Source organism: Pituophis catenifer, unplaced genomic scaffold (assembly GCF_029215685.1).
Source record: "Pituophis catenifer annectens isolate HBS135680 unplaced genomic scaffold, rPitCat1.0.hap2 SCAF_2, whole genome shotgun sequence".
Lineage (NCBI taxonomy): Eukaryota > Metazoa > Chordata > Lepidosauria > Squamata > Colubridae > Pituophis > Pituophis catenifer.
In genome coordinates this window covers 274,550,524-274,575,093 of record NW_027256882.1, presented here as the reverse complement: position 1 = coordinate 274,575,093, position 24,570 = coordinate 274,550,524, and the positions used below count along the sequence as shown (strand labels likewise).

General features: G+C 40.2%; 1 protein-coding gene across 1 annotated transcript; it reads right to left on the bottom strand.

The window, feature by feature from the left end:
• Positions 1-3,265: 3,265 nt before the first annotated feature.
• Positions 3,266-23,881, bottom strand: LOC139311487 (complement component C9-like). The gene is made up of 11 exons (XM_070935929.1): positions 23,805-23,881; positions 21,998-22,091; positions 20,746-20,893; positions 18,787-18,934; positions 14,622-14,760; positions 12,211-12,423; positions 9,795-10,035; positions 7,436-7,561; positions 5,958-6,139; positions 4,295-4,523; positions 3,266-3,420 (listed from the first exon to the last, which is right to left on the bottom strand). The coding sequence occupies exons 1-11, from the start codon at positions 23,879-23,881 to the stop codon at positions 3,266-3,268; spliced, it is 1,752 nt and encodes a 583-aa protein (XP_070792030.1).
• Positions 23,882-24,570: the final 689 nt, after the last annotated feature.

The window sequence follows — 24,570 nt, the reverse complement described above, 5'->3', positions numbered from 1 at the left end:
GCTTCTAAACAATCACAGCTGTGTGACAGAAAGGAGTAAATGTGTTAAGCATATAGAATAAATTTCAACTGAAATTAAATGATGTACAAAATTCAACTTTACTTTTTGTGTCCCTCTTTGCATTGATCCCATTTACTTTTTGTCCCTCCCCATAATAGGCAGCTAAAAGATCAGAGGTGAGTCTCATTCCAAACAAGAACAGAGCCCTCCCTAATCCTAACCCTTGGCAATAACATGTTAATCATTAGCACACAGTAAAATTTCAATTTTACCGATTCAAACCCATAACTTCTTGTTTAAATTAAATCTTTTTTTTTTAAGTTGTAAATAAGTGAACCAATGGCAAACATCCTCCTGACTTCAATTCTTCTTTTGACTTGAGATTAGGTTCCCGTTGGGTAAAAGATATTATTTCACCATCAGTCCACTGTTTTAGTCTCACCATCATTTGCTTTCTGAAAAAGTCTTCCTGATATGACAATCAAAGAGATACAGTATCTTAGAAGAAAGCCTTATTTTATATTTATTCCAAACTCTTAGGATGGCACACCTAGCAAAACAATTCAAAAAATCAGCATTTATTTTAATCTTGTCATGCCATAGTAGGCGTTTCCTCCAGTTCTACTAACCTTTTATTTTTAATGGTCACCCAATCTTTCAGCCAGACCAAACAAGAAGCCTCAGAATATAATTCTAAATCTGGTAAACCCAAACCTTTTTTTTTTTTTTAGCAACTTGCAACAATTTGTTTTTAATTTTGGGGTTTTTTTTATTCTCATTGCTATATAAACTTAGAAAAATCTGTTTGCCGTTGTTTAAATGGAATATCAGTCATCAATATTGGTTATGTCTGCAATAAAAAGAAGATAATTGGTAAAGCATTCATCTTAATTACAGAGATTCTTTCCAAAAAAGATAATTGCCATTTAATCCCATCTTGGTAGATCGTTTTTTTTAATATCATTCCAAACAGGCACAAAATTATTTTGAAATAGCTTAGAGTTTGCATTTGTCAGTGTCGCTCTAATATATTTGATCTTTTTCTCCACCTTAAAAACCTGACTTCTTTATCAAGATTTCATAATCCTGAATATTCATATTCTTAACCAGAATTTTTGTTTCCTGCTTATTTATTTTGAAACCCGTTAAACCTCCAAAGTCATTTAGCTTTTTCATCAAATATTCTATACCATCATGTGAAGATTCAATTCAGCTGATTTATTGCTGCCAGTCTACGCACAGAAATCTTCTCAACTAAGAGTTAGCACCTTGCTAGAATTAGATAAGGATCAACTGTGGTCAAGGGGGTTGGACTTAATTCATTTGTGGCTATGTAATGACTTTAAACTAATGCCTCTTTTTATTCTTCTCCTGGCTCTGCCAGTTCTTCTCCTGCTCCTAATAACGAAATATTATTATATTCTCTTTTGTTTCGATGGAATATTTATTCCATTAATATTCCATATTATATATTTATTCTCCATCTCCGTCTCCATCTCCAAATCCTGTACAACTGTTCCCTCAGTCTCTTCCTGTTTTTCTGTATCTGGTGATTGAAGTTGGTCCAGAACAGATTTGTTGTCAGTATTCTTTGCTTCCTGTGTCTGTTCTAAAAGCTTGGGACCTAACTATGTGATAGATGACATATCATATGCAGACTTTCCATATGTAGAAGATTATATTTGTCACTCAGGATTGAACTGTGGAATATTTTGTGCTCTCTGAGCTTGGTTTGCTTGCAGACATTCATTACCCGACTAGGTAAAGGTAAAGGTTCCCCTCGCACATATGTGATAGTCGTTCCTGACTCTAGGGGGCGGTGCTCATCTCCGTTTCAAAGCTGAAGAGCCAGCACTGTCCAAAGACGTCTCTGTGGTCATGTGGCCGGCATGACTAAACACCAAAGGCGCATGGAAAGCTTTTACCTTCCTACCAAAGCTGGTCCCTATTTTTCTACTTGCATTTTTTACGTGCTTTCGAACTGCTAGGTTGGCAGAAGCTGGGACAAGTAACGGGAGCTCACCCCATTATGCAGCACTAGGTATTCGAACAGCTGAATTGCCAACCTTTCAATCGACAAGCTCAGCGTCTTAGCCACTGAGCCACCACGTCCCTCAGACCCAGCTAGGTAATATTGCTAGGTTGGCACATTGGGGGGAAAAAAATAATACAAGGGATGCCTTAATTCAAAGAGAATGGCTGGGTAGAACCTGGTAACAGGGGAAGGAGTCCCTGTGGATTTTACTCTGCTCGTCATTGCCAACTGTAGGGTATAGAACTTGGTGGAGGAACCCTTTTTAGGTGGGAGAATATCCTGCAATTTTCTGTACTAGTTGTTGTTAGTTGTGAAGTTGTGTCCGACCCATCACGACCCCATGGACAATGATCCTCCAGGCTTTCCTGTCCTCTACCATCCCCCGGAGTCCATTTAAGCTTGCGCTCAGTGACCTCGCTTTCACCTCCATCCAGCCACTTCGCTTTCTGTCATCCCCTTCTTCTTTTGCCCTCAATCGTTCCCAGCATTAGGCTCTTGTCCAGTGGGTCCTTCCTTCTCATTAGGTGGCCAAAGCATTTGAGTTTCATCTTCAGGATCTGGCTTTTTAAAGAGCAGTCAGGGTTGATCTCCTCTAGGACTGACTGGTTTGATCGCCTTGTAGTCAAAGGGACTCATAGTACTCTGTACTAGTACCTATTATGAAAGAGCCAGTGTGCTCTAATGCAATGTTTCTCAACCCTAGAAACTTTAAAATGTGTGGGCTTCAACTCCCATGCTGGCTAGAAATTCTTGAGTTGAAGTCCATTCACCTTAAATTTGCCCAGGTTGAGAAACATACAGTTTATGAGTTAGACTAGGACTGAGGAGAGTCCGGTTCAAGTTGACCTTTGCCTACAGATGTTCCTTGGGTGACTTTGGGCCAGTCATTCTCTTTCAGCCCAATCTAATTTACAGGGTTGCTATTGGAGGATTCTCTTGAACTTCCCTTCCTCTTGCTATTGTTTGTTGTCTTGAACTTCCCTCTCCTTCCTTCCTTCCTTCCTTCCTTCCTTCCTTCCTTCCTTCCTTCCTTCCTTCCCTCCCTCCCTCCCTCCCTCCCTCCCTCCTCTCTGACCAACAAATCCTTCATTAGTTTCATTTCTCCATAGGAAGTGCATAAGCTATTTCCAGAAGTGTTAAATCCAAAGCGTCCCAAAGTCTTATGTTACAATTGTACCATATTCATTATACATATCCAGAAGCTACAAACCTGTTAGTAATCTTCTGCAATTAACAATAGCCTGGTTCTGAGTTTACTCCAGGGCATGACTTGCCCCTATATCCAGGGGCAGGATTATCACATTTTCTTGTTCGCCGGCGTTGTCCTTGCTGACAGGTGGACCAGTTAGACCAGCAGCTCCAGCTCCCATGAATGGCTGGATCAGCTGGATCAGGATCAGAAAGCATTTGTCTAACTTCAGAACATTCAGAACTTCAAAAATAACTCCATCTACCTTCAGAATCTCACAGTCACACAGTATACCTTAATTGTATATTGATTGGCTATTTGGGCTAACTTACTGCATAAACCTGCATCAACCAATTGTTCCCCCTCCCCTCCAAGAAACAATGATTAAACAGTACACACTTTAGTAAAGTGTGTGGACATGATCAAAACAATAAGAGGACATTGTAAATCTATGGAAGAAAATTCTTATTTATTCTGTATAGACATTAGCTTTGTTCTAATTGCATTCAAACTCTTCTATAAACTCGATTGCAGAAAATATGACTTCAGCAACAGAGTGGTCAATGCCTGGAATGCACTACCTGACTCTGTGGTTTCATCCCAAAACCCCAAAAATTTTAACCTTAGACTGTCTACTGTTGACCTCACCCCATTCCTAAGGGGGCGTGCATAAGAGCACCAGAGTGCCTACCGTCCCTGTCCTAATGTTCCCTTTAAATGTATTCATTTTATGTATTCGATTCATGCTTACACTTATAAATATTGTCTAATACGTACTCGACAAAATAAATAAATTAAATAAATAAATAAATAAATAAATAAATAAATAAATAAATAAATGTATTCATAGTTGTAATTCTACTCAGTTAAGAATAATTGGTAGCATTTTCTGATTTGTATCATAGATGGCTTTGATTTCACTGCCGCTGATTGGGTTATGGATTTTATTTAATGAAATAGTCTCTATTATTTTATTTGGTTACAATTTACGTTTTCTTATATTTTTAAATAACACAGTAGAGCTAAGAGAGCCATTAAAATATATAGTAAGTCACTGAATGACTTCTAACCTGGTATCAAATCTGAAGCAGGTATTTCACAGCCGTCTCCCTTGTAAAATGGGGTGCAGGCGCATTCACACTTTCCATCTAGCAGCATCACCGTCCCACCATGTAGACAAGGTTTGCATTTACATACGTTGTATTCAGCCACATAATCCTCTACAGCTCTGTCCAGATTTACTTTCTTCATTCGGGAGTCTGGGATATTCAGTGGGATAAGTTCAGAAATCGGGGCCATCTGCAAAAATATTTAACCACATGTATGGGTGCATTTTTTTCAGTTTAAACCATTGTTTACCATTATTACGCAGTTCTGTGCAGAATATAGCACTTCATCCTGAGAACATCCGTGCTCTACTGTAGTAATATTCACATTTCCTAAGTAAATACTCTGATTCTTAAAGATGCTGATTTTATAATATTTGCTAATTGCAGACTTTTTGCTGCTACTGCTGCATATAAATATAAAGGTTGCTGGGAAAACTAAAGTAGAGGTCCAGAGGTTTCAAAAGTCTTGCATGAGTAATGAAATGAAGAATGAATGAATGAATGAATAAATGAATGAGGAAGGAGGGAGAGAGGGAGGGAGGAAGGTAGGTAGGTAGGTTCATTAGGAACTTCCAGGACTTTAGAATATTAAGTGTTGGAAAAAAGCTGTAGCAAACCATTCCCAGAAACCCTCATGGAAAGGTTTACAGCTGGTCCTCTACCTATGACCACAACCAAGTCCCAAATCTCTGTTGCTAAGTGAGACATTTGTTAAGTGAATTTTGCCCTGTTTTACAGCCTTTCTTTCCACAGTTGTTAAGTGGCTGGCTGCAGTTTATTTATTTATTTTATTTATTTATTTTAAATTTCTATACCGCCCTTCTCCCTGAGGACTCAGGGCGGTGTACAGCCAAAATTAAAAAACATGCAGTACAAATATTAGAAACAGTTAAAAACAAATATATAAATTTGGCCCAATTAAAACTCACTACCAATTAAAACATTTAAAATTTCTTCTTAAGCCAGCCCGGCTTGCTTAAAAAAATGGGTTTTAAGGGCACGACGGAAGGCGCTGAGGTCTTGGATTCTCCTTATCTCTGGGGGCAGCTGATTCCAGAGGGTAGGTGCCCCCACAGAGAAGGCCCTCCCCACAGTTGGGCTCAGTGGCTAAGACACTGAGCTTGTCGATCAGAAAGGTTGGCAGTTCGGCGGTTCGAATCCCTAGTATGGGTCTCCTGTATGAGCAGGCGGTTGGACTAGATGACCTCCAAGGTCCCTTCCAACTCTGTTACTGTTAGAAGTGTATCTGTCTTCTCCATTGACTTTGTTTGTCAGAAGGTCTCAGAAAGTCCCATAACTCCGGGACACTGCAACCATTATAAATATTTTATATAAATAAATATAAATATAAGAATTTTGATCATGTGGCCTTGGGGATGCTGCCAGGGTCCTAAGTTTGAAAAACAGTCATAACAGTAGCTTTTTTCAGTGCTGTTGTAACTTTGAATGGTCACTAAACAAACTGTTGTAACTCAAGGACTACCTGTATTTGACTAGATTCTTTGATTCTGAAAAACATTTAACTTTTAAATGTTTCTTCAAGAAAGAAGAAACCTGTTCATTTATAGGTTCACATTTATTAAAAAAAAATCTCCAATTTATTAATAGAAGAAAATCCTCTCACCTGTTGTTTGATCACTGCAGGAGCTTGAGGTAAGGTAGCAGCCCATTCAACGTACTGTTCGACATCGACTGAATTGACATTTGAAGAAAGCATTTCATTCAACTTTGTTAAAGTAGCTGTTGTCCCACCTTGAATCAGAGAGACTACATCTTGGATAATCCGATTTTTTTCATTCGTAGAATCTGAAAGAGAGAAGAATAGGAGGTGAAAAAAGAGGAAGAGTGGCTTACCAGAACAACTTCCCTGGGTGATGAAGAAAATTATCTTAATGAAGATGATATAAGTGAAAATTATTATTTTTTCACTATAACTTCAAAGAAAGGAAAATGATGGGGTTTACTATGGTTGAAAATGGAGTAACTGTGAATTTCTACCACCTATATTTGCCCAGATTGAGGAAGTATAATCTTGTATATTTGTTGATCGCAACTGATTTGCCGGGGTCATCTTTCAGGTGGTTTGGTATTCCCTATTCCAACTTGTATACTAGTGACTCAGTGAATAATTCAGGGATTCCTGCTTGAATCCCATGGTGCCTGAATGACCAGGCATTTTATTAGAATAGGCATCTTACTTGATCGCTTTTCAATTATTTCATCACCTAGAGATATACAGATATAAATTTGCCTTTGTTGAATAATACGCCGCACACATTTAGAAAGAGGGCATGTTTGTATATGTGAGAGAAAATTCAAGATGGCAGCTTCAACTATGTGACTGAAGCCCCACTCCTTTTATGTCAATGGCAGATATCAGAATGTATCTCCAAATACTGTTCTGTTTCAGTGATTCAGACACCTAAAAACAAATGCACGCTCAACCATTCTTATTTACATTTTGAACTGAAAACTTCCCTTACCCAGTAGCACCTACCCAATTCAAAATCTAGTTTGGCTAGGCTATCTGATACCTTAATTCTCAAGGTAGGACACCCATATAGAAGGTTGTTCTACATGAGGGTTTCCATAGATTACACTTTTCTGTGATTATACTTCCAAAGAGACTTGACCAATTGGCTGAGATGTGGCCAGCCCCACCTCGGCACTTTTCACATGTCTGGGAGGTTGCCTCATTTCTTCAAGAGAAATATAACTTATTGTCCCTTTGATGCATTCTTCATTCTCCATTCTTCATTTTCCATACACTGCATTTGCTGAAATCTTCCTGAGCAAAAATGTCTGCCTTCTTTGCTTTCTTTTTGCAAGTCTAATATATTTTAACATTCATGAAAGTTCATTCACACAAATATAGGACATAAACATTTCTACTATATCATAGCATTATATAGTGATTGGCATGCTAGTGAAATATACTGGCATTGATATATACTTTAGTATTGTTTATTACTTTATGTGATTATAGAGTACATGATTGACCTATTCCAACAATACAACTTAGTTCCGGTATGAGGGACAATGTACCAATTAAAATGCAAATTTAGGGATCAAAATGTCAGAAAAAGGAGCTGAGATACTTACTTTTTTCCAACTTTTCGTCTTTACATTTTTCATTTTTAATCTTCGCTTTGACTTCTGCGGAAAATATATTGGCCCCAAGATCTAAATTAAAGCCTAGGCATTCGTTTACATCTTTTCTGGTGATCCCTGAAAATACAGTCAGTAAAAATGATTACAGGTGGGAAGTAAATAGCATATTTACTTTGCAATGTTTTTATATTTTTTAATTAAAACATTGTTAGTTGGAAACTCTTGATTTTATATCCATTGAAGGAGGTGGCAAGTGGGAAGTGATGAAGTAAGCAATGGGTGCAGCCATAGCCAACATTAGAAATAGAAATGTTTTTACTTTATGTCTCTTTATTTTTTAATTTTGTCATCTCTCTGTCTCTTTCTTCCCTGCCCCTTGCAACAGGTAGACAAGTAGCTCTTACTAGAGATCTGAACCAACTTCTAATATAAGGGGTCTCAAATCAGAAGTGCAGATTAACGATCTCTAGTGTGTAATTTGTCCCATCTTTTCCCCTTATCTGATGTTGTCCAGATATGTTAGAATACAATTTCCATACAGGATAAGAATTCTGAGAATTATAAACTCTGAAGTTATAAAATCTGACTCTAGGGGGCAGCAGTGATCATCTCTGTTTCTTAGCTGAGTGTCACCCAAAGACATTTCCATGGTCATGTGGCCAACATGACTATATGTTGAGGTGCACAGAACGCTGTTACCTTCCCATTGAAGTTGTACCTATTTACCTATTCACATTTGCATGCTTTTGAACTGCCAAGTTGGCAGGAGCTGGGGCAGGTAACAGGAGCTCACCTTGGCATGTGGTGCTCAGGTCTTGCACCCATCTGACAGCTTTCCAGCTGACAAGCTCAGTACCTTTAACCACTGAGCCACCACATCTTATTGAGAGTTATAACCATCACATTTCTAAGGCACCATTTTGGGGAAAGACTGATATATATATGTATGCCTCAATGTGGCATAGATCAAGGACTCGGACATCAGGCCATCCAATTTTTCCCCCCTTCAAAACAATGCATGTAGGGAAAAGTGCTTAAGAAGTCATAGACCAGTTTCAAGCTGGCTCATCCATGGAATTGGGCAGATGTGAATTCATCTGTAAAGGAATTTCCCCCTGAGAAGCAGTGAACCATTCCTCATTATCTTATAGAGCTATTCAAAGGCTGATGAGGCCTTAGCTCAGAAAAATGTCAAGAATTTATTGAATGCAAATAAAATTCCTTTCAAGCTTAGTATCACAATGGGTTAATAAGCCCTCTGAGGCAAAGGCAATTGTAAAAGGTAGGTGGTGGGTAAAAACCATACAATAAGGCTCCCTGACACCAGTGGTGGGTTGCCCCCAGTTCGGACTGGTTCTATAGAACCGGTAGTAAAACCGGAGGGAGGCTCCGTCCACCCACCCCAATGTCATCAAAACGCTTCTGTGCATGCACAGAACGGTGCGCGGCCCCATTGCGAACCGGTAGGAAAGGTAAGTAGAACCCACCTCTGCCTGGCACCCTTTCTAACTTCTCCCTACCCCAGACCTCCCAAAGCCTCCCCCATCCTGAGGCACCCCACCACTCAGGGTCCCCGCACTCCAATTTCCCACCCCATCAGGTCCTACACCCTCCTCCCCACTCCTTCCACCCCAAACCCTTTCACCAATCACTCATCTGCTGTAGATATCCAGAGCTTTGGAACTTGCAATGGGGAAGGAAAGCAGGCCATTTGATGTCTTGCAACCCTGCAGGCCACATGGGGCTGTCCTGGAAGCAGGTGCCATTGTAGGAGCTGCCTCAATTCATTGGAGCCTCTCTTAAAATGGCATCCCCATTCAGGATGGAGCCAAGAGTACCAGGTGATAGAGTGGACTGCTTTCCTTTCTCAACATGCTTATGGAGTAATAGATGCTGCAGTGTCCCTGCTATTGGTTGTAAGGGCAAATCTACTCTTTATTCCCCTCATAACTGCGGTGGGTGGGTGGGGATGGGGGTGCTACAGCAGCCATAATTTCAAAACCAGGTTGTATGCAGCTTTTCAGGGGTCTGTTGTAACTTTGAATGGTCACTAAGCAACCGGTTGTAAGTTGAGGACTACCTGTACAGGGAATCCATTGCTTGCCTCTGAAGTCAAGAAATCAACAACAAAACTAATGGCAGCTCAGTATAAACATCATAAGATGTTTAATATCATACTGGGTTAATAAGCATTAGATACAACTGGTGTCCTGAACCTATCCAAATTAAGATTTTTGAAGAACTCAGTTTGAAAGAAAACATGTTGATGGTCAGAAATCAGATGCCCTGATTGACAGTTTTCCCATTATTTACTCTTGGTTATAAGAGATTACTTTCATTATGTCCTTACGTTGTGATGTCATAGTTCGGTTATCCAACACATATATTAGCTCATATTTTCCTCCAATGGTTCCTCTCTGTGAATAATGAGTTCCATATGTTTCCAGAAATATAAAATACTCTCCCTTCTCATAGGTACTGGGCAACATCTTTAAATCTTCCAGGAATGTCTCACTCAAGCGCAAATTGCGTTTTCGCAATTGGAAAGTTCCCAGTTGTATATTAGATTTGACATGTAAATACTCATAATTCTATAGCAGAAAACAGTAATATATATATAAGTTATTAAAGTTATTGTATCTAAGTATCTAAGTTATAATATTCTTTCACACTGTCCTCTAATTACTGCAAGCTTGTTTATATGGGCAGTTCTCAGATCATACAAGAATCTGTAGATAATTTTTGCCCATAATGGACAACATACGGTACTCAAACATGGGAGGTAGAACCAGTAGTGAGTTTCAATTTGGTTTGCTACTGATTCGCTTGTGCATATGCGCGCGACGCTTCTGCCGCTACTACCAGTTCGCCCGATCCAAGGTGAACCAGTAGCAACCCATCACTGGGTAGAACTCTTCCATCTCTTCCATAAAGGCAGATTTAGATAAATTTGAAAAACAGGAAGTCCTAAAGGTAATCCAGTTTAATAATCTCTACTTTCAGCAAATGATTCTAGGCATCTTCTCTTTTCTATACCACTCTGTAGCTGGTTATTTAAGACACATATCTTATACACAAATCACTAAGAAATTAGGAGTTATTGGAATGTGCAAAATTTATGGAAATCACAATCCTGCTTGCTGATGTACTTCTAACTTTTAGGCATTTCAAATGGCTATATCTAATGGTTGTCCATCACCCACGACAGTGATTGTCTAAGCATGGTGTCCAGTTCTGATGCCCATCACCATTTTTCTTGGAGATGCTGGGCCCTGAAAAGAGCAGGTGTTTTTCCAGACAAAACTCAGTTTTACCATGGAGTGGTCTAGGAAACATTACCGAATTATGTATTGCTATCCTTTATTGTTGTAATAAATTGAAGAATCCTTGAAGAAGCGCATACTACTTCATACAGTAAAGCTTGTAATTAACTAGAATTAATATTCAAGAACTTTGGTGCCTAGAGATAGCTGTTATTTTGAAAATCCCCAGGTAAACAAGCATTTGGAAATCATGATTACTTTCCCAAGGAGACAAAGCCATCACTAGAATTTAGAATAACAGAGTTGGAAGGGATCTTGGAAGTCTTCTAGTCCAATCCCCTGCTCAGGCAGGAAACCCTATAGAATTTCAGACAAATGGTTTTCCGATCTCTTCTTAAAAACTTCCAGTGTTGGAGAATTCACAATTTCTGGAGGCAAGTTGTTCCACTGGTTGATCTAACTGTCAGGAAATTTCTTCTTAGTTTTAAACATTAAGACTAGATGAAAGACACTAAGATGGCATGTGTTTTTAGTGGCTTTGTATGGTTACTGTTGTGCTGATATGAATCAGGAAATAGAAAGAGAAAAAGGGGAGAAGCTCCAGTCTACCCTTGGTTCCATCATGTAGGCTGATGACAGTAGTGGGTTCCTCTTACCTTTGCTACCAGTTCCAAACCGGTAGCGTGCGCGAGTGCGCAGTGCTTCTGTGCATGCACAGAGCATTTGTGATGACATCCGGCCAGGTGGGCGGAGCTTCCCACCGCTGCCACTACTGGCTCTCCCAAACCGGGGCGAACCGGTAGAAACCCACCACTGGCTGAAATAGCTGCTAACCAATACTGGTCAACAATATTCCCATTGGTCTAACCTTGGATAGAGGTGTTATGCACGAAAGCCCTGCGATGGGAGACATACTGCCAGTCTAACCCAACAATGGAGATTGAGAGAAGAGAAAAAGAGGGGAAGAATGAAGAGAAAAATTGTAAAAAATAAAAAATGTTGTAGAAGGGAATGGCTGGAGAGCTATTTGGGGAGTAAAGTTGATATGAGTATGGAGACCAGTTGTCAGATATTGGTCAAAGAAGGGCAAAAAAAGTCAACAGGTGGTTGCTTGTAGGAAGAAAAGCAAGGTCCCTAAGAGATGGTATCTACACAGAAGACCCAGGTCAGAAAGGACACAGCTGGTTAAAGACAGAGAGTCAGAAACTTTGACAAAGCCAAAGTCTCTGGGAAACTTGGGTAAAGCCAAAGTCTCTGGGAAAGAAGAAATGCAGGTGAGTATTGGCTGAACAGATCCAAGAAAAAGGGGTGATTTGTGCTGAGCATCACTCTAAGCAAACTTAACATTAAGCAAGCTTAGCTTGTGCAAATATAGGTTTTTGGTATTTCAATAACCCAATTCAATATGAATGCAACCAACGGTTCAGTGCTCCTTTTGACGTTTGAATTTTTGTTTCCCCCAAAATAATTCATATTTACCTATGATTTGTTTTAACAGCTTACCTTTCCTTTGGTTTTCTCTAAGAAGTCACTCAGGTTGGATGATTTGGAAAAATTTACGCTTGTCTCAAAGCCACCTGATAGAGGGAATGAAGTTGATTGCAGTTGAAGAGAGAAGCTCGCATCTAGAGAGTGTGATTTTGTTTTGAATATTTGTTTCATTGTTGATGCTTGGTCACTGTAGAATTCACTTGTAATTTTTTTGTCACCTCTTGTCTTGAAAGGCAGAAAATATACAGTCAAATGGCCGAGTAACATTTAGGTAATGATGGACAACATTTAGGCTATGATGACACCCTGTGAGAACTCATGATGGGCTTAGTTCAGACAAGACGTTAGTAAATCAGATTTTTGCCTCAGCACCGCTGGTGAATGGTGTGGGATGCTTCTCTTTTTAAAAATCATTCCTGTTAGTTTCCTTACTGTAAGTGATCAACCCCAATTTCTGGGGAAATGAGGGGTTCTTCTATAATACACCATGGGGAGGGAAGAAGGCAGAGGTGAAATCTACTTACCTTCCTTACCAGTTCGGAAGTGCATGCGCTGATGCAGGCATCACATGCACACACAAACCCTCTGCACATGTGCAAAACCTTCTGCGCATGTGCAGAGGGTAAAAAACACATTACTTCCTGGTTAAAACCAGGAAGTAACGACACCTGGGCGGGTGGGTGGAGCCTCACGCCACCATCGCTACTGGTTCTCTGAACCACATGCCACAATCGCTACCGGATCGCCCTATCCGGTCCGAACTGGGAGCATTTCACCCCTGGAAGAAGGCTATGTCCAGTGGTGGATCAAGAGCCAATGGACAGAGATGACAGGAGCTATTGGGATGGACACATCTCCATCCGCATCTCTGGTCTATATTTTGGATGATTACTTTGAGATCATCTTATCCTGCCATCCCCATTCCAAAATTAGGAGACCTTCAGATTGCTCTGCATAGCCTGAACTGTATATCTGTGGCCATAAAAATCATCAAAACCTGTGAGGGGTGAAAAGTACATGAACTGGTCTCTCCTATACTAAACAGACTCATAAGGGGATGCTTAGGCCAACGGGAGACTATTTCTTCTTCAGACCTCTGACTGAACAATAACAAATATAATTTGGCAGTGTGGTGATCCCTTGTGTCTTCAGGTAAAGTCTGAATGTCTAAAATTCCACATTTTTGATAAAGAACTAAACTTCTTGCTTTCATTATATATAAATTAAAACACCTATACACAGAACACCAATTGTATCTTTCCAGCATAGAAATTTTTTAAAAAATCTCTATGGTGTTAAGGGCATTTAACAAAATATTTATAACTCATGCCCTTCAGCCATACAAAGGATAACAACAACAACAACAACAACAACAACAACAACAACCTTTATTGTCACTGCACAACATATGTACAATGAGATTGGTGGAGCCCTCTCAGTGCACCCCCCACAATACAATACAACTCACAGTGAAGACAGAAAATCCCTAACCCAATAAATAAAATTAACGAACACCCAGTCCTATTACACCAGTGTGAACATGTTACACGTTGTGCCAGCCCTGCAAGTCCATTGTACTATGTAGTTATGATGTTATTTCTCATTCAGGAGTCTGATAGCCCATGGATAAAAACTGTTCTTCAGCCTGTTTGTGCGGCTGGCTATGCTTCTGTATCTCCTTCCTGATGGTAGGAAGGTAAAGAAGTGGTGACCAGGGTGAAAGTTGTCCTTGAGAATTTTCCTCACTCTTCTAAGGCAGCGAGCCCTAGCAATCTCATCTAGTGGTATCAGGGGACAGCCCACGATGTTTTGTGCTGTGCTCATCACCCTCTGTAATGTTTTTCTATCCACAGCTGTCAAACCAGCATGCCATACCGTGATGCAATAAGTGAGGATGCCCTCTATTGTGGACCTGTAAAAGGAGATCATCAGTTGTTGTTCCACCCTGTTTTTATGCAAGACCCTTACAGAAGACCCTAACAAGACCCTTACAGCTGATGGGAACTTCTGGGTGTGTCAATCCCAATGTTTATGGTCAACGCTGTGATGGGAAGTCTGAATTATCAAATATGCATAGGGGGACCTTGCTATAGATCTAGTTCTCCCCCCTAAAAAAACTAGACAGTGCTACATTTTGTTTTTGCCTGTTTGTTTTTCTGCAACAAAAGCACCTGGTTGATCTTGGCTAATCTCAAAAAGCAAAGCCGGACCAGAACTGCAGACTATCTGAATGGATTCCAGGGATGTAACCTAGAAAAGGCAATTTTAAAGAAAATCCTAAGGCAATGGCAAAACATCTATGTAAAGTTGCCAAGAAAATTATATGGACATACATAATTGACATTTTAGAAGCTGAGGCTGAGGCAAAGTGGATTTTACCTTTTGATGCAAAACAAAACTCTGCTTTACACAAAGAAGCTTACTTCATAACTGAGGAAAGCCGTATTCCATGGCTTGCGGTAATAAGTCGCTGTGTTCCCATCCCGGACTCTGTCACAGATGCCATTGTAGAACTCATTGAAAAATGGTTTTTGAGCTGGTTTCATTCCCAGCACATTCACACTTCAAGAAAAGGAAGCAAGAAAAGCTATGTTATTAATACACAACCATTTCATTGTATTATTAAATGTCATATACCAGTGATGGCTAACCTTTTCCGGACCGAGTGCCCAAAGCGCAAGGGCGTGCACATGAATGTGTGCGTGAACACCCAAAATGCAATGCACATGCAGCCCCCTGCATTTGCCCCCCACATATGTACGTGCAACCCTGCATGCACGCAACCCCCCCCCCCCCGCATGTGCCCCACATCCCCGTGCATGCGCAGCAGAGACCCGAAGACCAGCTGGCCAGCGGGAGTCACACGCACATGCATGGCGGAGCTGGGCTGGGGCGACAGCTTGCATGCCCACAGAGAGGGCGCTGTGTGCCACCTCTGGCATGCGTGCCATAGGTTCACCATCACTATCATATACTATCAGAAATAACAAGGAGGAACAGCAAAATACGAATCAATTATATACACAAAATACCAATTTTTTTTCTTCCTAGAATTTTCCTCCAAGTGCAAGCTCTGCTTTTTTCAGAAACCAACCAACCAACCAACCAACCAACCAACCAACCAACCAACCAACTAACCAAGTGTTCCATTGGTTGCAACAGGAAGTGATAGACCAGCTTGTCATCTGAGTCTGGCATCATGGGCGCCACCTCAAAGTTACTCAGCCAGTTTTCATGCCTATGGTGGGACTAGAAGTTGAGTCTCCTGGTTAACCACAGACCAGACTGGCTCTCACCCAAACAAAAAGTATTTATTTATTTTTTTGCACCTTAAATATTAAACACTTATTGTCTGGAAGATTTCATTTAGTAATCATTTAACTTGGCTGTCAGGATATCAGACTCTTCAATGTCTCTGGATGGCTTACAAGTAACAAAAAAGAAAACTTATAAAAGAATCATAGTTGGCTAATAAAGACTAATAAAAAACCAAAATAGTGAGGACTCCACAATGAGCCTTTTCCATAGCCTGGGAGAACAATCAAGTATTTAATGATTTTCTCAGTTATATCATTATAGGTAAAGGTAAAGGTTCCCCTCGCACATATGTGCTAGTCGTTCCTGACTCTAGGCGATGGTGCTCATCTCCATTTCAAAGCCGAAGAGCCAGCACTGTCCAAAGACGTCTCCGTGGTCATATGGCCGGCATGACTAAACGCCAAAGACGCATGGAACACTATTACCTTCCCACCAAAGGTGGTCACTATTTTTCTACTTGCATTTTTAACGCGCTTTCAAACTGCTAGGTTGGCAGAAGCTGGGACAAGTAACGGAAGCTTACCCCATTACGTGGCACTAGGGATTCGAACCGCTGAACTGCGGACCTTTCAATCGACAAGCTCAGCGTCTTAGCCACTGAGCCATCGCTGTTCAAAAGTCAGAACGGGATGTCACTCCAGAGGGCAAGTGCCACAACAGAGAAGGTATGCTTTCAGGAACTCATAAAATCATACTGTTTCAAGGATTACAATCCACATTATCACATGAATTTACATGCTTATACTATATTCCTCCATTAATGGGCTACACTGGATTAATCTGAAGCCCCTTTCTAAAGCAGACCAGGATTATTTGGAACAGGTTTTCATTTAGTTAGAAAATAATTTAGTGCAGGGGTCCCCAACCTGTGAGCCATGGCCCACTAGTGGGCCACAAGCATATTGCAACTAGGCCACAGAAATGGTCGGCAAGTGTGCATGTGCACGCACACATCTTCCCTTGCACAAGCAGCAGGTGAACACATGTGCACACTCCATTTTCTTGTGCAAATGGAGTTGCATGCACATCCATGGTGGGTTGCCCCTGGTTTGGACCGGTTCTATAGAATTGGTAGTAAAACCGGCGGGAGGCTCCGCCCCACCAACCCCGACCTCATTAGGAAGCTTCTGTGCATGCGGCCCCATTGCGAACTGGTAGTAAAGGTAAGTAGAACCCACCCCTGATGCACATAGATGCTTGCCAGCCGCTCGTTCAGAACCATCACCTCTGCCCAGTGGTGGGATTCAAATAATTTAACAACCAGTTCTCTGCCCTAATGATTTCTTCCAACAACCAATTCACTAAACTGCTCAGAAAGTTAACAACCGGTTCTCCAGAAGTGGTGCAAACTGGCTGAATCCACCACTGCCTCGCCCCCTCCAACTGCTAGTCTGCAAAGCTGCAAAGAGTTATTCCACTTTGTATTTAGATTTCTGTTTTGCTCTAGTTTTAAGTTTGTTCTAAGCTGGCATGCTGCTACCATGGCAGCAGTACAAAACAGAAGAAATAAAGCTGGCTTTGTGAACATCCATTAGATGCCAAGGTTAGCAGGTAGAAAATTCTAATCTCTGATGGGCAGGTCAAAGTAGGAACAGTTAAAAAAATAATGAAGAATTTATATCTTCATGATGTCCAAATGTAGGACCAGAAAGCAGAATTGTAAATTCATTAGCAGGAAAGGATTGATAAAAAGATCCGTGGCACTACACATCTGCTGTTCTTTATTATATGTTCAATTTTATCATCACAGAAATGTCTTATCCATGACCGAAAAACTTAGTGAAGCTTAGCAGAAGATACGTACATGACACGTCAGAGCAAAATCAAGGAGCATTTCAACATGCAAAGCTCCCCAATTGAGAGGTGAAGTGTGTGTTTGATGGGTCTTGATTGTATGTTAATGTTCCAGTGACTTTTTTTTTTGAAAAAAGTTTTTTTTTATTTTTTAAAACATAAACATAAAACACATCTTTTCCAAAATGAAGCATTGATCCGGTCACAAATTAATACAAATCATTCATAAATCTTATTTTTCAATTAACACAACTTAATATTTTACTCAGTTATTTCCCTAAATTCTATCAATTTAACTATGCCATTGTCCAAAAAAACATTACTTAAATCTTAAATCCTAACCAAATATCATTCCATTTTTCTCTTTCTTTTTGCTTAGATGGATATATTTTAACAATATAAATCATTACAGTTATTGTAAGCATTTAAAAAATATTTTAACTATTGCTCCCAATATAATCATCTTCATTACTTTACTAGTAATCCTAACACAATCATTTCATTTTTACTATTCCCAACATAAACATAATTTCCAGCATAATCATTTTATTTTTACTGTTGAACACAACATTATCATCTTAGTTTCTGTTATTAAACCCAATTTATTCATTTCATTTTTACTGTTAATCTGAACATACTCCTCCTTGTTTTGGCTGTCCTACCCAGCATAATAATTTTTATTTTTTGGCTGTTAATCCCAGCATAGTCATTTTATTTTTACTGTTAAGCTCAGCATCATTATCTTTGTCTTTGTTATTAAACCCATCATAATCATTTCATTTTTACTGTTACTCCCAACAAAATCCTCTTTGTTTTGCTGTCCCTAATGTTCCAGTGACTTTTGTTTTTGTTGATCTTGTTGATTTTAATTGTCATTTGGGTTATCTTTGGTTTTAATGAGTATCACCTGAAGTCGTTACCATATCACTTAGGGTGCCATACAAATGCTCCAAGTAATTAAAAAAAAATATGTCAGGACTTATTTGGTGTTCAACTCAAGGGCCTTATGGGAAATTAAGATGACACTGAAAACTGGCACTTTGCTTTGCAGGAAGACCATTTTTTAATTATTTTAACATTATTGGTATTAAAAGCCAGTCTTGAAAGTTTCAGGTAGCTTTTTAAAAACCAAATTAGTTTTATAGATATGTGTGTGTATGTGTATGTGTGTGTTAATAAAAAAGTCAGATAGAACTGGGAGCCTGGTGGAATCAATGCAGATACACAGAAGCTTTGCATTCTTGGAAGCCATTTTGAATCCAGATTTAGCAGATAGCACAACATGTAATTCTGCACTTTGGAAGCTTGACCTGATTTTTGTTTCTATGCATTTGGTTTTAATAGTTTTAATATGGCTTCAATATGGTTTCATTTCTGATTGGGAGATGCCCAGAGTTTATTATAAGATGGAAGCATATATAAATGCAATGTATAAATAAATAAACATTTGTATTCTTCTCATTTTCTAAAACTCACCCTTGTCCAGCTGTTCTTCCAAGCTCTGATACGTCTATGACACGATCCCCACAGGGTGGGCGTTTGGTTTCATCACAATTATCTTCGTCAGAGAAGTCACCACAGTCATCTTCTGTGTTACACACCAACCTACCCTTTAGACAATATCCTTAGTGTGGAGCAAAGAATGAAACAATTATAATGATAGATAATTGGATATTTAGAATACCTTCATAAATCAACATTGCTTTCCCAAATTGTGCCTTTTGGATGAATTGAGCTTCAACTCCTCAAAATTTCAGCCTAAATAAAACAAACTGCCATTTATATCAGAATGAACGACTGATTTGCAGTTAATTTCTCTGGGGGGAAAATAGTGTAATATTGTTTGAATGATATAATATGCTTTTATATATCACTACACTGATTTTAAAAAATTACTGAGGCTTTTTGGTTTGCATTTCAGTGCAAATTTAACTTAATCTGTTCTTCCTGAACTTATATGCATATTAAAAAGGTTTCATTTGATGAAACAAAATGACCATCATCATATAATAGTACAATGAAAATAGTACATAGTTGTGATCAAAATATACTAAAAGTGAACAAGATCTTCTTCAGTTTTTTTTAAATGGGAAGCATCACAATATTTCGACATTTAACATTTATCTGAACAGTGCAGTGTGGTTCTCCCATCAAAACATGGCTTATAAAAATGCATCATTATTATCATCTTTTAATGACCCCATGATCCCTTGCGGGGTGGAGTCTGGGCAACTGAATGGACCTGAGTGTTTACTGGCTGGATGCCCTTCCTGTCATCAATGAGGAATTATATTCCTGCAGATATATACTCATTGTGCCCAGAGAGAGAAATATCTGCCTCTACCTAGGGTCGAACTCACAGCGAGAGCCCCACCTCTAGGCCACTGCACCAGCCTGTTTATAAAAATGCATGCAGAAAGAAAATGCTCTTGCAAAAATGACATTAGAAAATACAATATTCATGTTGTGGCCCGTCAGCAGCCTGTGCAGATTGTAGCTGACTCTGACAGCAAGGAGGCTGGTGTGGTGTTGCTCCAGCAGCCTGTGCAGCTGGCACTCGAGTCGGACAATGAGGAGGCTGGAGAAGATGTGGTACCAGAGGCAGGGATTCAGCCAGGGCCTTCAGAACCCCCAGAAGCTCCTTTAAGTGAAGAGGGCAAAGAGGAGGAGCCTTTTCTCGATGCACGGGTGCGCAGAACGGCCAAAAGGCAGGAGTGGCTCCTCAGGAGGAGGTCTCCTCGAGAGTAAGGCTTGGGGCTAATTGGCCACTCCCTTAGCCTATTTAAGGAGGAACGCTGACTGAAGCAATTTGTAGGGAACAACTTTAGTTCACTCTACTTCGCGTCTGGATTCTCTGCAAATTGCTTCTGGGCTTTCTACCAACCTTAGTAAGATTGTGATTACTTTATCTTTGGTTTCTTATAGGCTGTTAAGAAAGTTTATTAACAGCCTTTGTTTTGAAAAAGACTGAGTTATTTTAGTAAATTAAGTTTTGTACAAACTTTGTGGGTGCTGTATCCTTTGGGGTCCGTAGCTGGGGCAGAATAATTCATCATCACACTATACTATGGACATTTGCTTAGACAAAAAAATGTGCTATGGGAGAAAGCTGCTTATAAAACAAAAACACATCAACCAGTATGTCATTTTCACCTACTGGAAGGTGATCCTGTAGATTCTCTTTGCCGGACAATGAAGGCAGCAGAAAAATGATGTCAAAGTCTCCATATTGCTTTTCTTGCAGTTTTAGAAAGCAAACAAAAACATATCAGCCAGTGTGCAGTTTCCCCATCTGGAAAGTGATCCTGGAGACTCTTCTTACAAAGGCCTAGAGTTTTAAATCATTGGGATCTGGCTCTAACTCTTCATCTTGTCATCATACCACCATAGTCAGTGATGGCAGTAGAGAAATGATGTCAGAGTCTCCATACCTACCATTTTCACATTCAAACTCTTGCTTCCCACAATGACCTCTCCCATCTGTGCACGAAGTTCTTGTCTCACAGGACTCTCTATCGCTCAGGGCCTCAATGCATGGCTTCCCTCCAAACTGTCCAAACTTCAGAATACTCCTTGAGCGATACTTTGTGGGAGATATTAAAAAGGAAATTAAAACAGGCTCAGAATCAGCCAGCTGTGGAGGAGATGAACGGCTGGGGAAAATGAAGCTGGTCTCGAAAGCCCTCCATTTGCCTTTTAATGAATGATTAACATTGAAGTTTAATTCATCCTTGCCTGTTTTTAAATCTTAAATTTGATATACTGTTTTTAGTCCCTCTATGTAGGAAATGGCTAGTAAAATAAATATGCAAGGTGAAAGAAATGGAAACTTGTTGCAATGCCACAAAATGGAAAGGATGGAGAATTCAGGTTTCACAGCAGAGGTGAAATTCAGCCAGTTTGGACTGGTTCGCCTGAATCAGTAGCAGAAATCAATCATGGGTGGGGGCCCCAGCTCTATGCCACCCACCCACCTGCCCCAGCTCTATGCCATCCTATTTAGGCATGTTTTTTAGGTCGGGTGCATTGTGGAAGGCGCACGCCAGTGGTGGGTTGCCCCTGGTTCGGACCGGTTCTATAGAACCGGTAGTAAAACTGGTGGGAGACTCCGCCCACCGACCCCAACGTCATCAGGAAGCTTCTGCGCGCGGCCCAGTTGCGAACTGGTAGTAAAAGTAAGTAGAACCCACCCCTGGCACACGTGTGAGCAAAGTGCATGTGTGGAAGGCCAGGTGCATGTGCAGAAGGCAGACACGCATGCAAACTGGGCGTGTATGCACACGAACCAGCCACACGGCCGCACATGAACCAAGTGTGTGCGCGCGCGCAGCAAACTGGTAGTAACATAATGTGAAACCCACCGCTGGCTATTTAGGAGGAGAGACTATCACTCCATTACTGGATGATCATCTACTCAACCTCAATCTCAGCAAATTTTAAGAAAGGAACACTGACGTACAGCTAGAGAGGCTATTATAGTGTAGACAGTTACACAGTGAAAGGATTGAAACGAGTGATCTCTTATCATTCATTCAAATTTAACATTCGTGAATAACCAGTTATTCCAAACAAGAAACCCTTTTTCTTTTACTACTTGAAACTAATATCCACCAAGGAGCCTATACTTCACAAACAAATCTTTATGAAGCCCTTTTAATGAAAGTGAAATTATGGAAATGCCACTTACTCTGTGACTTGAGCACGGACTGCATGGCCCCCAATCGCCCCAGGTAGTCAGCAAGCAGTCAATGGGCTCTGGAGCATTAGGTTCCCGTTTCAACCTTAAAATAAAATCATTTTAAATTAATTTGAAATGTTTCTGGATTAATACGTTGTTAAATTCAGTGTTTGTATGTATAATGTTTGTATATTGCAAGGAAGCAATATAGGAACAGTACAACTTTTTTCTCTCTGGCTATTTAATAGGGATGCAACGTCGTCTTGTTGTAACTCTCACAACGAAACGTTGCTTGACATTATTTGCTCTGGACTGTGCAATTTCAAGATGCATGCTATATTGGAATATCCCCCTGAAAACTCCATGACCCTAGGAAAAAGAGTTGAGATTATTATTATTATTATTATTATTATTATTATTATTATTATTATTTAATTTGATTTATATGCCGCCCTTCTCCGGAGACTCAGGGCGGCTTACAATGCGTTAAGCAATAGCCTTCATACTTTTGTATATTTATACAAAGTCAGCTTATTGCCCCCACAAACTGGGTCCTCATTTCACCTACCTTAGAAAGGATGGAAGGCTGAGTCAACCTTGAGCCTTGGAGAGATTCGAACCAGCAGTAAATTGCAGGCAGCTGTGTTAATAACAGGGTGCGTAGACCACTGTACTATCAAGGCTCTTTTTAAAAGATAAATTTTCATAGTATAGGAACGTTAATATTTTTTTAAAAAAAGTTTTATAGTTTTCATCAGGAGTGTGGTTTTGTCCGTTTTAATGGTGGTTCATCTGTATATGCTTTGGTGTTGATATGCTTTCCTTCTTCCTCTTCTTCATCATCTTCATCTCCATCATCATCTCCACGCTCATCTCGGTCTCCGGCGGCAGCGACGCTCTCCTGCTGCACCAGAGGGCCAAGCCGAGCGGCGACTTCCTCCCGCAGCCGAAATAAACCCACCAGCAGGCCCCGCAGCTCTCCCGGAGGCTCACACCGAACATGCCATGCTCGTTTCGAGCCATCGCGGCCGGTCAGCTCGGTCTGCAACTCCATCGCACGGTTTTACATAAATTTACATAAACAATAAATTATTGTTTATTGTTTATTGGTTCGATTTATATGCCGCCCTTCTCCGGAGACTCAGGGCGGCTTACAATGCGTTAAGAATTCAAGCAAGAAAGATTGTATCTGATAAGATTTAATACAAAGAAGCTTTAATCTATAACTTGATGGGTTTGTACATTCACATTTTAAAGAATTCTCAGGAATTTTCTCCGTACCACTGATGTAGGGAAAATCAGTGATGATCCAAGACCCAAGAGGTGTGTGTTAGGGTGGGTTCTACTTAACTTTATTATTGGTTCGCAATGGGATCGCACCTCCCACCGGTTTTACTACCGGTTCTTGCGAACCTGTCTGAACCAGGGGCAACCCACCACTGGTGTGTGTGTATATGTGGTTTTGTTTGGGTGCCTTTTGTATTTACTATCAACACACCCTGGAAATTTTAGTACCATAGTTCTAATAAAATAATGTATATTCATCAGTTTGATTTTATATTTTATGCATGGACATAAATTCTATTGTCCTCAATAGGGCTGGCATATTGTTCAAAATTAATCAAAGCATCAGGATTTCTAAAATCACTTAGAGTTAATCAAAGCATTTAGAAAAAGGGAGGAAGCAGGAATTCTCATTTGCAGGTATTCTCTTACTTTCTATCTTCCAGAAATTAAAAACAAGGTACCAGGAACTTTGGAGAAGATTGACACAAATGCTACCAAATGTAATTTCTATCCCATAAAATGAACTCACCTTGCTTTCCCTGCAGAGGCAAAACCATTTACTCCTAAAATGCAGAGAACTCCTATAAGAAGCAAAGAAGAAGACATGGTGGCAGCTCTAATAAAAAGTAAGATAAGATGCAGATTCAAGTCTTTTATACTGTTCATCTTTGTTAAATATTAATAAGGCAGTAAACAAAAGGTCATGCTAGGTGAAGATCAAATTTCATGTTGATTTTTTGAAAATGCTATGGACTTCCTTGTACATTTATGCAATTCGTTAAGTCTCTTTGTGTGTATACACACACACTTACACACACACACACACACACACACACACAAAGAGAATATATATGTGTGCGCGTCTGTGTGCGTGATGTGTGTGTGTGTGTGTGTGTGTGTGTGTGTGTGTGTGTAACAGAGGTGGGTTTCAGCAGGTTCTGACCAGTTCTGGAGAACTGGTAGCGGAAATTTTGAGTAGTTCGGTAGTAAAAATTCTGACTGGCCCCGCCCCCATCTATTCTCTGCCTCCCAAGTCCCAGCTGATCAGGGGGATTTTGCAGTAACCTTCCCCTGGATTGGGGAGGGAATGGAGATTTTACAGTATCCTTCCCCTGCCACGTCCACCAAGCCATGCCACGCCCACCATGCCACACCCACAGAACTGGTAGTAAAAAATTTTGAAACCCACCACTGGTGTGTACACACAAAGAGACTTAACGAATTGCGTATATGTACAAGGAAGTTGTAGATTGAATTGAAGCCAGGCACATGCAGTGTTAAAGGAAATACTTGCT